At 41.6% G+C, this 16,052-nt stretch overlaps 1 protein-coding gene across 2 annotated transcripts in view; it reads right to left on the bottom strand.

Moving 5' to 3' along the window:
* The window catches only part of CNOT1 (CCR4-NOT transcription complex subunit 1), a 55,552-nt gene that overhangs the window by 32,200 nt on the left and 7,300 nt on the right, over window positions 1-16,052 (bottom strand). For both annotated transcript variants that reach the window (XM_005152291.4, XM_034072650.1), the window contains exons 7-15: window positions 14,341-14,509; window positions 12,478-12,604; window positions 12,095-12,205; window positions 10,765-10,935; window positions 10,134-10,261; window positions 9,443-9,683; window positions 7,891-8,010; window positions 6,019-6,141; window positions 5,642-5,793 (exon numbers count right to left, since the gene is read on the bottom strand). In XM_005152291.4, coding sequence (XP_005152348.1) covers window positions 5,642-5,793; window positions 6,019-6,141; window positions 7,891-8,010; window positions 9,443-9,683; window positions 10,134-10,261; window positions 10,765-10,935; window positions 12,095-12,205; window positions 12,478-12,604; window positions 14,341-14,509 — 1,342 coding nt within the window. The remainder of the gene's footprint in view (window positions 1-5,641; window positions 5,794-6,018; window positions 6,142-7,890; window positions 8,011-9,442; window positions 9,684-10,133; window positions 10,262-10,764; window positions 10,936-12,094; window positions 12,206-12,477; window positions 12,605-14,340; window positions 14,510-16,052) is intronic.

Below are 16,052 nucleotides of genomic sequence, written 5' to 3'. Positions count from 1 at the left end.
ACAACCTCCCTGGGCAACCCATTCCAGTACCTCACCACCCTCACAGTAAAGAATTTCTTCCTTACATCCAGCCTAAACCTCTGCTGTTTAAGTTTCAACCCGTTACCCCTTGTCCTATCACTGCAGTCCCTAATGAAGAGTCCCTCTGCAGCATCCCTGTAGGCCCCCTTCAGATACTGGAAGGCTGCTATGAGGTCTCCAAGCAGCCTTCTCTTCTCCAGGCTGAACAGACCCAACTTTCTCAGCCTGTCTTCATATGGGAGGTGCTCCAGTCCCCTGATCATCCTCGTGGCCCTCCCCTGGACTTGTTCCAACAGTTCCTTGTCCTTTTTATGTTGAGGACACCAGAACTGCACACAATACTCCAAGTGAGGTCTCGTGAGAGCAGAGTAGAGGGGCAGGATCACCTCCTTTGACCTGCTGGTCATGCTTCTCTTGATGCAGCCCAGAATACGGTTGGCTTTCTGGGCTGTGAGCGCACACTGCAGCCGGCTCACGTTAAGTTTCTCATTGACCAACACCCCCAAGTCCTTCTCTGCAGGGCTGCCCTGAATTTCCTTTTTGCCCAGCCTGTGACTTTCAAAAAGCTGGGATATGTACCTACATGGCTCCAGCAGTCCTTGGAAGAGCAGACTACCTGCAACACTCTGACTGCTGTTGTCCACACTATGGGCTCTATACAGCTCAGCTTCATGAATTCAACCACACAATAATGATGCGGTGATACTTGGTCGAAGCTGCTCAAGGCTCCTTCCTGCCCTGACATCACTGTTTGTGATTATTCCCATTCTGAACCCACATTACACACAAGATCTCTCCAAAAGAGGAGATACAACATGACTAAAACTTAGTCTACACACTCAGAAGACAAAAAAAAATGTGTTTCCTGTGCCATGGTTTAAGCTGCACAGCTTTTTCTCTCACTCCCCCCTTTGCTCCCCCAACTCCCGGAGAGCTGGGGAGAAGAATCCAAAGAATGTAGCCCCCATGGGTTGAGATAAGCACAGTTTAATAACTAAGGTATAACATGAATCATTACTGCTACTACCAATAATAAGAATAATAATGATAAAGGAAATAAAAAGTGAAAAGAATACACCACCTCACCAGCCACTGACCTATAGCTCATCCCACCCTGCCTGACCGAGCACCGACCAATACCTCCTCCATCCCCCCAGAGCTCCTAGCCCTTCCTGGTAACACTCGGTTACATCCTGGGCATGACATGCTATGGTATGGAATACCTCTTTGGCTAGCCTGGGTCAGGTGTCCTGTCTCTGCTTCCTCCCAGCCTCCCCTCCCCCCTGGCAGAGCATGAGGCTCAAAAAAGGCCTTGGACAAACCAAACATTTGAGCAGTAACTCAAAACATACATATTATCAGCACCATTCCCAGCCTGAAAGTCAAAACACAGCACTGCACCAGCTACCAAGAAGGAGAAAAAATGACTGCTACTGCTGAACCCAGGACACTCCTGCTCCACTGAAATTCATCTGTCCGAACTGAAACATGCTTCCTGGATTATCATGAAACCAAACCAAAAAGGAAATCAACCTAATCAAGGAAGTTGTACTCAAAAGCCAACAGAATTCAAACTTCAGAATGAAGACACTACACAATCAAGAGCAGTCAGTACTTCTTTCCAAGGTATTCCACGTCTAGCTGCCAGGTTCCTAAACCAGAAGGAAAGCCAGCTCTGCTGCAGACATACCTAACCACAAGCATGCTAACACAAAACTTATGTTTTCCTTTTGGAAAATACAGCCAACTGTTTATGTCTTTCCAATGCACCCTTGTTACCCTTCTCTGAAGATTCCTCATTTTAACTCAATTTACACAAGCTTTTTCTGCACAGCTGCTGGGGTGACAGGAAAGAAAGAGGAACCATCCTGACAATTCATAGAATCATAGAATAATTAGGGTTGGAAAGGACCTTAAGATCATCTAGTTTCAACCCCCCTGCCATGGGCAGGGACACCTCACACTAAACTAAGGCAGAAAAAGTGCAGATCAGCCTTCAGCTTTGGCAAGTATCCCATTACAAGCTAACACACAGCTATCAGCTTCCAGTTATTTTTCAACAGTATTACCCAACCCAAGACACAGGAATCTGGTGAGCAGGTTTCCATACACAGCAACAAACATTTTATCAACTGTTCCATAGGCTGATTGTTTACATGCTCTAATACCCTCTCACCAAGTGTCATGGTTTAAACCAAATCCGCACAGTTCGTTCACTCACTCCCCCCCTTGCTCCCCCAACTCCCAGAGAGTTAGGAAGGAGAATCCAAAGAACGTAGCCCCCATGGATTAAGATAAGCACAGTTTAATAGTTAAGGCATAACACAAATCACTACTGCTACTACTACTACAAATAATAATGATAAAGCCAATAACAAGTGAAGAGAATACAACACCTCACCAGCCACTGGCCCATAACTCATCCCACCATGCCCGACCCAGCACCGACCAATACCTCCTCCATCCCCCCAGAGCTCCAGCCCTTCCAGGTTTCTCCCGGTTACATCCTGGGCATAACGTGCTGTGGTATGGAATACCTCTTTGGCTAGCCTGGGTCAGGTGTCCTGTCTCAGCTTCCTCCCAGCCTCCCCTCCTCCCTGGCAGAGCATGAGCTCAGAAAAGGCCTTGGACAAACCAAACACCCGAGCAGTAACTCAAAACATGCTTGCTATCAGCAACCGTTCTCAGCCTGAAAGTCAAAACACGGCACTGCACCAGCTACCAACAAGGAGAAAAATGACTGCTACTGCTCAAACCAGGACGCCACATTCTCAGAAATCTCAACATTCAAATGTATGTATGACCAATTAACAGGCTTTTTTCTGATGTAGGAGACATTCCAAGACTGTACAGCACTGCAGCTAAACAGAGAACAGGACTGGGGACTGAAGAGCTGGGTTCGCACACAGTTAACCACCATCTCTTGCTCTCCCCCCCTTTTTTTTTGAAGCAGAGAGATAAAACCCAAGCCACAATGAAGACTAAAACAGGCTTACATTCCTAGAGTCTGAGATGGTGACCAGTTAGGCCATTAGTGCTTTGGAGCAAACCACTAATACCATATCCTGCCATCTAGAAATTGAATGTTAACTTCTTGGTCATATCAAAGGACACACTGAATCAAGATGCAAACATCACAGTAGTTTTAGATAGTACAAAATTGCAGTTTTCACAGAAAAGCCCCACCAAACCCCTTCATGTGAGGCAAATTTTATCAAGTAGTACATAGGTGGGCATGGTTTGGTAAGTAGGTCTTAAAGAAAATGTTTGTACTTTCAAGTTTTATGTAAAAATACATTCAGGTGTCCAACTTAATCAACGCCATTCCTAGAAGAGAACTAGAGGAAAACTAAGAGAACTTTGAAACACAAGTAAGGAGGAGAGCTGGCAAACAGACAGCTCTAGAGGAGCAAAACTGTCAGCTTAAGGGAAGCTCCAGCTTGCTGGAACAACAAGGGCTTCTTTAAGCCATTTTTACAAAGCAATTAAAGGCTTTTTCATTCTCCTGGGCACAGGCAGCCAAAAGCCTCTTCTTAAGGGAGGGACAGAGAAGACTGTCTCCCACACTGATGCACTGGGGCTGTGCTAGACATGACAACATGGAAGAGGCACTGCTGTCCTCTCAACTCACTGCAGCTCCTTCAGGAGGACTTCTCATAGGCACTCTGTGACCAAGTCACAAGCTTGCTCAGCCTGTGGCACCCATAAGTACCCCAACTTCATTATAAAAGCACTCAGTAGTATAAGGAAGACTTATTGCCTTTTGAAGCCTCTCTGCTATATGATTCCACAGCTGCAGTGCTCACCAGTGGTAAACAAGTGGCATCAAAAACAGAGTCTCAGAACATCCAAGGTCTGATGGCTAAAAAAAGCATGTCCCTGGACATAAACCAGGACAAGAAAAACTACAGCCTAATTAAGGAGGGGGCTTCTAAATCCACAGATTTAGGAAATGCCAGACTTCAGCTGGTGAAGTGGAACTACCCTCCCAGATATATATATTTAACATGATCGTAATCTTCTAGTCTTCATAATGCCTGCTTCCATTCATGACTGAAACCTGAGCTAATCAAAGCAACTGCTTCATGAAAGAAAACCAAGCTTTTTCTTTTAAAAGCTCAAAGAGAATAACAAACGGAAAATGACTGCAAGTAGGTCAAATTGTTGCATAAAAGGGAATACAAGTAGCTATAAAAAGAAACCAAAAGCTGAGAGAATTGTGCCAGCAGAGAACTAGTAGCTCTTGGAATTAATTGAATAAATAAAACTTGATAACACATTAAGATTCAGAACACAGTGATGTTAGATGCAATTACAGAACTACAATTAACTATTAAACATCTAAAATCTGGATGTGTTAGGATGTAAAATAAAAGTAATTTCTGAACTGTAGTTTCAGAAGATGCACTTTGAGTTGAAAAGTAACACTCATCTTCTCAGTCCAACAGGCATAACATCGTATTTCAAGAGTGGTATTCAAATAGCATTTTGAAGTTTAACTGCACAGGTCCCAGTAGAAATTAGGAGAACCCTTTATTTTATAATCTTAGAGCTACCTCAAATTCCCTTCTAGACCAAATACTCATCGTGACAAATCCACGCTGATACTCATTTCCTAGCACCTACATCAGAGCCATTAATCATCCTGGATACCTTTAAAAATGTTCCTTAAAACTTTCAAGACAACACTGGCTAAACCAAAGGACACAACAGAAGCCTTACATCAGGTAACACACACTGAGACATGTCAGCCTATTTCAGTGTCAAAAATTAACACCAGAACTAGCACCATCTACAGCTTTCAGTCCCCTCTGGCTCACATGTCTCACTATGTTACATCTCTGAAATATTGCTGCAGATAAATACCAACTTGATCTGACAGCAGCACGAAATGACATGGCAAATATTTTACATCATTGTCATTTTAAAAAACAGTATTTAAAAACTGGTTTCCCAATTTCAGTTTCCATCAGCCTTTCTGCAGTCTGCCCCTCCCTCTAGTAAATAAAACAGCCCTCTGCGACCCACACCTTTTATTCTTGTCATTAGCTTAACAGCCTGATTTGAAAAAGATCTTGGATGTTTTTCACACTTAATCACTTAACGTCTCAAATGAAGGTAACAGAAGGTACATGGCTAGTTTCAGTCTCAATTACATTACTTATAACCACCTCGTACCACTTTGTTCCAACACATAATGACTGCATTAGCCCTTTCTGCTAGGGTAGCAACCACAGAGGCATTTGCTTAACACACAAAATCCTTTCTCCAGTCACTGTTTTCCAACATGCCATTCCATTCTGTACTTGTGGCCTGTATTCCTTCTGGTCCGAATTACACCCCTATATCTAGTCATTAACAACCCAGGATCTGAATAACCAGCCATCACCTGTCACCAAGATCAGGTAACCCAATTATAAAGACAGAAGCACTCAAATTCTTTTGACTTACCCTACAACAGAAGTTTCAGTGCAAAATGAAACATATTTCTGGATCTATGCCTGCAAGCTTATTTATTCTCATGAACCCCCTTCTCTATGTGAAATTCCAAACCAGCTGTGACCATGAGCCAGCAAACAAGCTGCAAACAGATAAGATATTCTGCATAAGTAATCCTTACCCAGCACAAGCTTGAAGACATGCCAACATAGTCGCCAAGGTTTCTGGAGGAAGCTGAGCACTTTTGGGCTGGTCTTTTTCTGGAGCAAGGCCACCCAGGATAGATGGACATCTTCTCTTTAAGAAAGTCATACAGGCCTGGATGAAAGGCTCCTGAAGAAAAAAAAGTTCTCTTAAATCTCCCAGACAGCATCTAAGCAATGATTTCAAACTTGGCAACTGCACCATGGAAGGAACTGCACTAAGCTATTATTCAGTGAAAATGCTGAACCACGGAGACTTTCCACAACTTTAAAGCTACTTATGAAACTGTTAAAGTGACTTAAGTTAGTCAGTCACTGATAGAGTGCAGAAATAAGAAGAAAAATGCTGTTTTACCCCATGCTCCCGAATTTTATCTGTGAGCCATTTGTCAAGTTTGAGGTATTCCCGTCGAGAGGCAAGTGCAGCAAGGTCAATAACAAAGGCAAATGGAGTACCATTTAGCAGCATTGACAAGGCCTAAAGGGAAAAGAAAAATAAATCAGAAGACTACTAGTGAAGGCACAAGGATAGACACCCCTTCTCCTGCTTTTCTTTTCTAATCCCCACATAGATTTTTTGTAAAGCAGTCTTGCTATCACACACAATCCCAGACTGGTTTGGGTTGGAAGGGACCTCAGACCATACAGTTCCAATCCAAGGCAGGGACACCTTCCATTAGACCGGATTGCTCCAAGCCCCATCCAGCCTGGCCTTGAACACTGCCAGGGATGGGGCAGCCACAGCTTCTCTGGGCAACCTGTGCCAGAGTCCCACCACTTTCACAGGGAAGAATTTTCTTCATGCTGTTATGCTTTGTCAACAAAAAGACTGCTATTACAGTTTTACCTATGGCTTGCTAAGGAGAGAAGTAAGCAAAAAGCTCTCGTTTGCAGCCATGATCCTTCTTAGAAGCCACCTTGTGTTGACAGTTTTAAATTCCTTTTTATTAATATCCACCAGCAAGTGGAGCTACCAAATTGACACTGCCACTAAATTAATCATTTCCCCACAATCAGAGCTCAACCCCTTCAGAGCTCTTTGAATGTATCTCCTCAAAAGTGTTTATCTCTGAAACAGAAACTGTTACAACAAAACTGACTTCCAGCAGCAGCTTGTACCTTTGCACTTTGAGACACCCAATTATTTTGTATCTAACTTTAGGAAGCAGTAAAGACTTCAGAGAAGCTAGTCACAACTTCCAGTCTCTTGCGAGAATGTGTAAACAACTAAAGCCTTGCAGTATTCTTAAGAAATTCCCATACATTAAGCTTAGCAGTGCCACCTTCACACAATTACATGATGGATATTTTCTATATTCCAATTTCAATGGTATTCAAGGTTAAAGCATTCAAAGCTCTTCCTGAATTTACAGTACATTCACATAGCAAGCTGGTCTATTATACTGCTTCCCAAATAACTTGTCAGCTAAGCCACAATAACCAATTCTACTGCAAGCAGCAAGTAAAATGTCTTTGGCTCACAAGAAAGCTAGAAAGCATCAGCAGTCAGATACCACAATTCAGCTGAAGAGCACTTGAAGCCTCATGAACATAGGCATTTAAAAAAAAAAAAAACAAAAACAACTAAGATGACGTACAGCAGTAGTAACTCAGTGTCCTGGGTTCAGCAGTAGCAGTCATTTTTCTCCTTCTTGGCAGCTGGTGCAGTGCTGTGTTTTGACTTTCGGGCTGGGAATGGTTGCTGATAGCACGTATGTTTTGAGTTACTGCTCAAATGTTTACTCTGGCCAAGGCCTTTTCTGAGCTCATGCTCTGCCAGGGAGGAGGGGAGGCCAAGAGGAAGCAGAGACAGGACACCTGACCCAAGCTAGCCAAAGAGGTATTCCATACCGTAGCACGTCATGCCCAGGAGGTAACTGAGAGTTACCTGGAAGGGTGAGTGCTCTGGGGGTTGGAAGAGGTATTGGTCGGTGCTTGGTCGGGCAGGGTGGGGTGAGTTATGGGTCCGTGGCTGGTGAGGTGGTGTAGTCTCTTCACTTGTTATTTCCTTTATCATTATTATTACTACTGGTGGTAGCAGTAGTGATTCGTGTTATACCTTAGTTATTAAACTGTTCTTAACCTGTGGGACTTAATTCAGACATGCTTAAACTATGTAGTCTTTAATAAATTACTCAGAACTAAGCATAGCTTTTGTTAAAGATGAGCAAGTCTGCCTAAGACCCTGGACAAAAAAAAAGTAACAGTACTGCTCCAGGAAGCTCACCTTCAAGTCTTGTGCCACATCAAGAATACGTGAGAGTTTTGCCTGGTCATACTGCTCTCCTCTCATGTACCACTCTGCCATTGCATGCATGATCAGCTGACGAATTGAAGGAGACTGACCCTAAGGAGAATTACATTAGAATTGTACTTCATGCCTCTAGAAAAAAGAACAGCTATGTGAACATTAAGTAGAATATCTTACTTCTAAAGCCTTATGTGAAAACATTTATTTGCTCTTTAGCTTCAGAACTTCTGAGTTGAGCTGGTTTTGTGCAATAATAAACTATGCTGGAGCAACTAAAGGATGTAGGATAACTACAGATGGCATGTACATCCTCATCTCTCTCCTCTCTTTTGCAGAGAAACTGTTTTAGGAATACACAAATCATTTACACAATGGTGACATTCTGAAGTGAGAATTACAGTGTCACACCTTAACATGGAAAACAGTATCTAGCTGTTTACAGGGGCAATTTCAAACTATAGCACAACTAGGAGTTTGATGGCAGTAAGGATTTTGCTTAAAGTTCCCTCATATGGGGAACTGAAACATCCTCAAGATGTGGAATGGCACCATGTCACACAGCAGCCATCACTGTGTAGGGTAGGAAGCCTACCCTAAGGGAAAAGTCCGTATTTTGCCGTTTCAAGACCTTACGCAAAAAGCACAATTCTTCTTCCCCTCATTATGTAATTTAAATAGTTTTATCATGAAAAATACAAACTGTTCATAGCACTTCAGCTACCAAATAGCCCTATTTGCTTATCACTAATGCTATTTGAACAGGGCAAGATGTGTGCTACTGCAGACTCCCTCCCACCCCAAAAGCTTCCTCTTTTCTTTTTATGGCTCCTGTTTGCTTAACTACCAGTGGACATAATGATGAAGGCCATACCAAAAGCCCAACTTGTCTCTCGATTAAACACATGGATTTGCATATATCGTTACCTTGTCTCTACATGAAAGCTCTCCTTGAAAAAGCTCAATAGCAAATCCTAAATTTTCAGAAAATATCCTAGACTCTTGCAAGTATAAAGTTTCTTTATACCTAGAATAGCTTCCATCTTTTAGCAAGTACAGTGGAGATTATTTTAGTTTAAACATCTTCACCTCTTGCTGCTTTGCATATCTACACTTGAAATGTGTGAGGCTGAGAGCTGGGGGTTGGGGAGAGCATTGCTGTTGTAAGATTTTTAGTGTTCTTTTGTTTTAAAAAAAATGAAAGAAAAAAAAACCCTGTGGTCAACTTTGGTTAAAACTGAATGGTTGAAACAGTCAAAATTGGTCTCTACATTTCCAGGAATATTTTCTCAGTGAACATTACTTCTTTGTTCCGAATATATTTCCCCAAAGGAAATTATATCACAACAGTTCACTTCAAAACAAGGAGGAGACAACTCATTACTTTGCATAAACCACTAATAATTAGCTTCTTGGGTTTTAAATTACCCAGTTCATTAACCAATACACAAACAGTTATTTTAACTGTCCAACCCATTTAGCAAACTTTCAGTTACCTGAACAAGCTAGACACTCCAGTGAAAATACTTACCTGTCCATGCCATGCATAGTGCAAAATGATGGCAGAATTGGGATGATTGCCAAGGAAAATTGGCATGAGTGTGGAGATGAGTTCGTGGCGCAAGGTATGCCAGGATGTGTTGATCTGCAATAAGGCCAACACCAACATATCTGGGCAATGCTTGATTGGAAAACTGAAGAGCTGCTTAACCTGCTCATACTGTCCTACTTCTGCCAGTCGTAACAGAGATTCAATCAAATCCAGGCTCTTCCTAACAAAATACAAAAATAGACAGACAGCCCCCCCAGAAAGTTACAAAGCAGTCAGCATATAGGATCCAATAAATATAAATTTATTATTTTAATCCCAGAATTTATTTCATACAAGTCCAGCCAATTCCCCTAATGTGATCCTGGGAAAGATAGATTTCAGTTCATACCACCTCTATTCCATTCTATTGGCTCACAGTTATCTTCCAAAATACATCAGCAGAAATCCTCCAAAGAACTGGAAGACTCCAATGACACTTTCAGATATTATGGAAGCATATGAGAAGTTTGGATAATACAAGAACTCTCATTGATCAAATATGGAACAAATACTAATGGCTGATGTCTTGGGATGTAACAGCTACAAATAAACATGACTGTGTAACTACAAGGCCACATTTGACCAGAAAAATAATCTAACTCAAGGCACGAAAAGCATCTGTGAGGCTTACCATGTAGCTATTTCCCGGTTGTCATCCTCTGGTGGTGCTTTCAGGATGTCTGTGGCAACAGTATGACAAGGGTAGTCAGCGAAACAGAAGATGTCAGGATTTATGAGGGAATGTTGAATGAAGGAGAGCTGGAATAAAAGACAGCAAAAATAGCCTAGATATTTAAAGTTTCAGGTTCCTTCCACTTTATCACCTGACAATATTTCTGAGAACAACGCAAATGCAGAAGAGCCAAGTTTTACATTCAACTGAACCTCACACTTCTCCCAGGATTTCAAAAAGCAACAGATACAGATGTGCTGAGAGGACTTGCCCAAACAAAACTTTTGTTTAGCTAGATAAAAACCTTGGAGCACAGCCATGCAGCAACAGTTCTACACCCAGCTGCATCACACACCAGAACTCTGCTAAAACCAAAGATGCTGTCACAAATGTACAGCAAATTACCATGTCCTCCTAAACAGTGTAGACTGTTCAATCAACAGACTATACTTCAGTAACATACCTGAGGCCTATGCTTTTAACAGGCCAAGCTGTCAAATGTGGCTTGTCTCAAAATTTACATTTGCCTTCCGATAAATCCACGAACTTGGCAGGTGTTGTACAGTTACAGAAGTGTTGGTAAACCTACCTGGCCTTCTGCGTGCTTCCAAGGTCTGTATATGGCATTAACTGGAAAAACTTCCATGCCCAGCCCTCTCTGGATGCCAAACACAACAATATGCAGGCCCTTGCTGTCACGAATCTGAAATCCTGGATGGTCCAATTCATAGGTTACTACTTTGAAGTCCAGGCTAGGATTCTGCAACCAGAAAAAAAAGAGAGTAGTCAGCCTTGAAACATTACAGTTTTCACTACTGTCTTGTAAGAACCAGTCTTCATCAGTAATTTACTCAGCTTAACTGAGTCAGGAAACCTGACTTCTAGTTGAAAGCAAGGGTTTTGGTTTTAAGAGCAGGATTTAGATATTTGTGAGAACTTGATGCAAGTTAATGTTTGAAACTAGCCTGTGAGATTGCATTTCTCCAGTATCACAGGCACTAATGTCTATCCTTCCAAACATTTGATTAACAAGTCCTCAGGAAAAAAAACAAACAACCCAAAACACCCAAACACACAGGCCCTCAGCATGCTAACTCATCCCTTGAGTAGGCTTCCATATGCCCTCCAATAAAAGGCAGAAGGGTCTGACCTGCTGGCAAGAAAATCTTGTTTTCTTTTGGAGAATGTACACTGCAAGTGCTTGCAAAACAACTATTTGATTTGCAGCAATAGTGTGAAACCATAAGGATTAAAGAGCTTAGAGGGAACCATGGCTGCTGTGGACCACAGACCACTCAATTCAGAGACAGGTGAGCACCAAAGAAAGCTTGCTGTATGTTCCAAGGTTTAGAAAAATAAAACAGGGACTCCTGCATAGACTAGATATGACATACAAAAAAAAATTTCATGCAACATAAAGCAGGCAAAGGAAATGGTACTCACATTTCATTGAGTTAATTACAAAAATTGCTGCCAGTAAGTGGTGGAAAAAGGTTCCTGTTTCTGAAGCATTTAATGTTTTGGAATGAGTAGCTATAAAAATCTTTTGTTTCCTTTTCATCACTAATGCCTACAGTGAGATGCTTTTTAAAACAGAGCCTGATGCACTAACTTCCCACTGCTAGAAATAAGTTCAAGCCCACAAACCCTCAGAAGATACATACTCCATAGCGGTGGAATAAAACTGAAGCTGCACCCAAGTTTGACATTCATGCAGCTTTGCTTTCCCACAATTCCTCAAAATATTCTTTTCTTGAGTAAAAAATGACACCAGTCATTTATGTACAGCAACACAGTTATATTAATGAGATTCAAAGCCACTCCAGCTGCTAGGAGTTTAAAAAGCTTTATATTCACACTAAGACATGCCCTTCTTGCACATATTCTGCATAAAAGACCAAGATGCTCATAAAACTTACCAGCTCTTTAAGAACATCAATTAAGACCTCTACATTCCAAGTATGGGCTTGTGCTCCATCACTTTTATCTTTCCCGTCACTCCAAATCCCACTGCCAGGAGCCGAAATAGACTGCAAGTTAAATACACTCCATCAGATACTAGTTAAGAATAAAGCAGTCTCAAAAGCCCCTAGATACAGAACTCCCTGCACTACGGAGGCAGGAAGTTCAGAACAGGAAGACCACCAGCTACACATACCTTGTAATCTTTCATTCAAGAATGTGTCACAGACCTTTACAGCAGAACAGTTAGAAGTGTTGAATAACAAAAGTAATTCTTGAATTGCTCCTTATTATCTGCTGATCAAAACATATCTAAGCCCCACTCCAGCAGGCCACTCACTTGTAATGGAATACCATCCGTCAACCCCGAGTGAGTTCGAGCCATCATTCCCAAAACCCTGGCAACCTGGGCAGCCGTAACTTCCCGAACACCAAACTGCATGATTATGTTGCGACATTCTTCCATGCTAAAATGCAAAAAAAAAAAAAAACAAAAAAACAAAACAACTCAGAGAGATCTTAATTCAAAAGCAGGTTTCACTGTGGCACAACTTAACACAGACCAAACCCAAGGTTTGCAGTACAGTTGAGAGAAACTAATCACAGACTAAAGCATAACTGTTCACTCAACCTCAGTTATGCTAGTCAAATTATCCAATATAACAGAATTCCAGGAGGAGCAAGAAGAAAAATGCAGTAGACGCTCCATGCAATTATTTCCACGAAACATGCTTTGTCAGGTGTTCAGTTCAAAGCTAGGTCTACTTAAGCAACAGCAATAACTGTTTCACAGGCTATACTTCTCAAGGCAGAAGCACAAGTTATGTTTAGCACCGACTGCTGTTAAAAGCACTTCCGTGTATTGACCTGTGAGATAGAGCTTCAAAGAGTGAAGTTTATGCTAGGTAAAAGTGAAACAGCTCTTCATTAGACCAACAAGATTTATACAGCATCAGTATATCTATAAACAATGTTTTATTAAGAGGCACATGTTAACAAAGGAAATAATTTTCAACATCTTCCAACACATTTATATTTTGTTTTCTCTTCCTTGTTTGAACAGAAACTTATGTTAATGTCTTTTGAGATTTGATCACCTCCCTAAAGTAGTCACCAGAATTTCTTTTAAAATACAGAATCATCTACTTCTCTTATCTCATGTCTCTTAATGAATCTTCCTTTAAAAACACACATCAGGTTCATATTGAGTGCCAAGACACCCATCAAAACCAGCCACAGGCCTGCAGGTTCCTGCTATGACTATCAGTATTAGAGCACTACCCTAAATCCTTAAAAAACTACATTCATAAATCAAGCTGGGTTTGTGCAGATAGATATACAGCAGGAAATATATTTAATATGTAATTAATTTAAAATATCCAAATTACCTCTTCAATAAACAGCTTCTAAAAAGTCTAGCTTCTCCTATTCCAGATAACACGTGTCCTGCTGAGGCCACCCCTGCAAAACCACATGGTTCTGGTGCATGACAGCCCATTTCTCATGGCTCCAGCAAGTCCAGGTGACAGCTGCCCATCTAACATTTCAAATTAGGGTCACAGAGCAAGAATATGGAACGCTATTGAAGATGTGGGTCATGTATGACTATGAACATACAGACAAACCGAGGATGAATTTAAGCTGCATTTTTACAAGAATAAGCCTAAGCAAGCAAAGACTGATGCAACTGTGAAAATACTCTAGCAATTCACTACCATGACCTCAAACATACTGTATATCACACTGACCAAACCCCAAGCTGCAGCTGGTCAACTCTACTGAAGAGAGACTATTACATTCAGTTCTTCTGTAATCTATTTCATGTGGGCAGGGAGCTAACAGCAGTCTGCCACAAAAGCAAAGTTCTTCCTAAGATCTAGCAGGATTTAGTTGGGAATTATTCTGCCTAGTCACTTTCTTTTTACTCAAAAGAATGATGGTCTAGTTCTTAAAAAATCTTCAAGAGGAATCTTAATACCTTTATCTAGCCCTTCTCATCATGACAAAAAGATACACAATTTCAACAGACATGCTACACACAGAAGAAAGCAAAATATAAAATGGGAATCAAAACAAATGACCTTATAATAATGAGGTTCTAGTTATTTTAGACCTATGAAGTCTTCTTCACCCTCTGCTGGAAGAAACACATAGGAAAAACACTATCACCCAAGATGCTTGAAAATTACATTTGCCTACAAACCTTGCACAAAAGCCATAGCCAACTTCTTGCATGAAATCTGCCAGAGAACTCTCCATCATGGTTTTGGCTATCCCTCCAGAATCAGGCAGGATCCTGTCCATTAGAATGTTCCGTTTTTCAGGGTATAGAAGTGGTGCAAGCACCACAGGACAACGCTCCTGCGGAAAATCTAAAGACACAAGTAACAAAAAGTGTCAACCCCCACCCCCCGAACACCAGTTGCATGCAACTGTTTGAAATGACTGCTGTGTTACAGTTCCCCTGTTGCTGCAGAAATCAAGAGGGCACTCATTCATGCAGCATCCCTCCATCCCATCTCCCCCTTCCATACAGGGACTTCGAAATTCTTAAGAGTGGTTTGGGCTGAAAGGGACCATAAAGCTCATCCAGCTCCAACCCCCTGCCATGGGCAGGGACACCTTCCACTAGACCAGGCTGCTCCAAGCTCTGTCCAACCTGGCCTTGAACACTTCCAGGGATGGGGCAGCCACAACTTCTCTGGGCAACCTGTGCCAGGGTCTCAGCACCCTCACAGGGAAGAACTTCTTCCTAAAATCTCATCTCAATCTCCCCTCTGCTAGGTTAAAGTGATTGCCTGTCCTGTCACTACATGCCCTTGTATTCCTAGAGAATAAGAACGTAGAATAGACTGGGTTCCCACAGGGTCACTGTAGCTGTTCAAAGGAGCTAGTAGCCCTGATGGCAGTAAATTTAGAACTGGATTATTAGTAACAGCAGTCATCTAAAAAAAGTCCAGAGCAGGAAACAATACAACTAGAACAGCAAAAGCCTCTCTTCCAACTGAGGAAGTATTAGGAAACAAAGGACCTGCTTTTGAGTCTAAGAAGTACAAGAAATGTAAACCAGGTATTTAGGCATGAAAAGCGAGAATGCTCCTTTTTTCCTCTCTGGGAAGCAAAGTTTAAGGGAGAAACAGTAACGAGAGGATCAGATGTGGGAGTAGGATTTCGGTCCACAGTGGAAAGCAGCAAAGACACCTCATGGCTGAGCTTTCCTGAGACAGCATTATCCTTAGTTAAGGTGATGCATAATGTTTCCATTCTCTTTGGAGCCATTTAGAGAAGAGTTCCCAATTTCCCAAAGCAACGTGTGGGGAATTACAGAAGTTAATACACTAATCTTCACTGAAGTCTGAACTAAGAAATTATAATGAAATATTTTGCTCTTGCATGAGGGTGCCTTCCTCTGAGTTAAATTCAGTTAACTTCTTGAGTCCAAATCCTCCTTATTCTGGTGGATTTACAGCAAACACTATTGTTTCAGAAATCAAGACACTACTGTATCAGTAAAATCCCCTGCCATCACATGAGGACCATGGTAGCTTTCAGGAAATGACTCAAGTTTTATTCAGGTGCACTCCCACCTTGTACTAGCGCTTCCTCATAGATATCCACTCAATATACACACAACCCAGTGCTTAAAACAGAATCATAGAATAGTTAGGTTTGGAAAGGACCTTAAGATCATCTAGTTGCAACCCCCCTGCCATGGGCAGGAACATCTAGTTGTCTGAACTGGTACATCTTTACACTGTAAAGAGCTCAAGTTTAACTACTCTGCACTGAGCTGCTTTAATTAAATCTACAAATACCATCCCACAAAAGCATGTATGAATATCTCCCTAATTAACTGATTGATCACTCATCAAAAAAACGCAAACATGAGACCACATTACAGCTCACTGGAAGAAG

The sequence above is a fragment of the Melopsittacus undulatus genome, chromosome Z (assembly GCF_012275295.1).
Source record: "Melopsittacus undulatus isolate bMelUnd1 chromosome Z, bMelUnd1.mat.Z, whole genome shotgun sequence".
NCBI lineage: Eukaryota > Metazoa > Chordata > Aves > Psittaciformes > Psittaculidae > Melopsittacus > Melopsittacus undulatus.
Note: the sequence above shows the minus strand (reverse complement) of the source record. Positions and strands in the feature narration are given on the sequence as shown.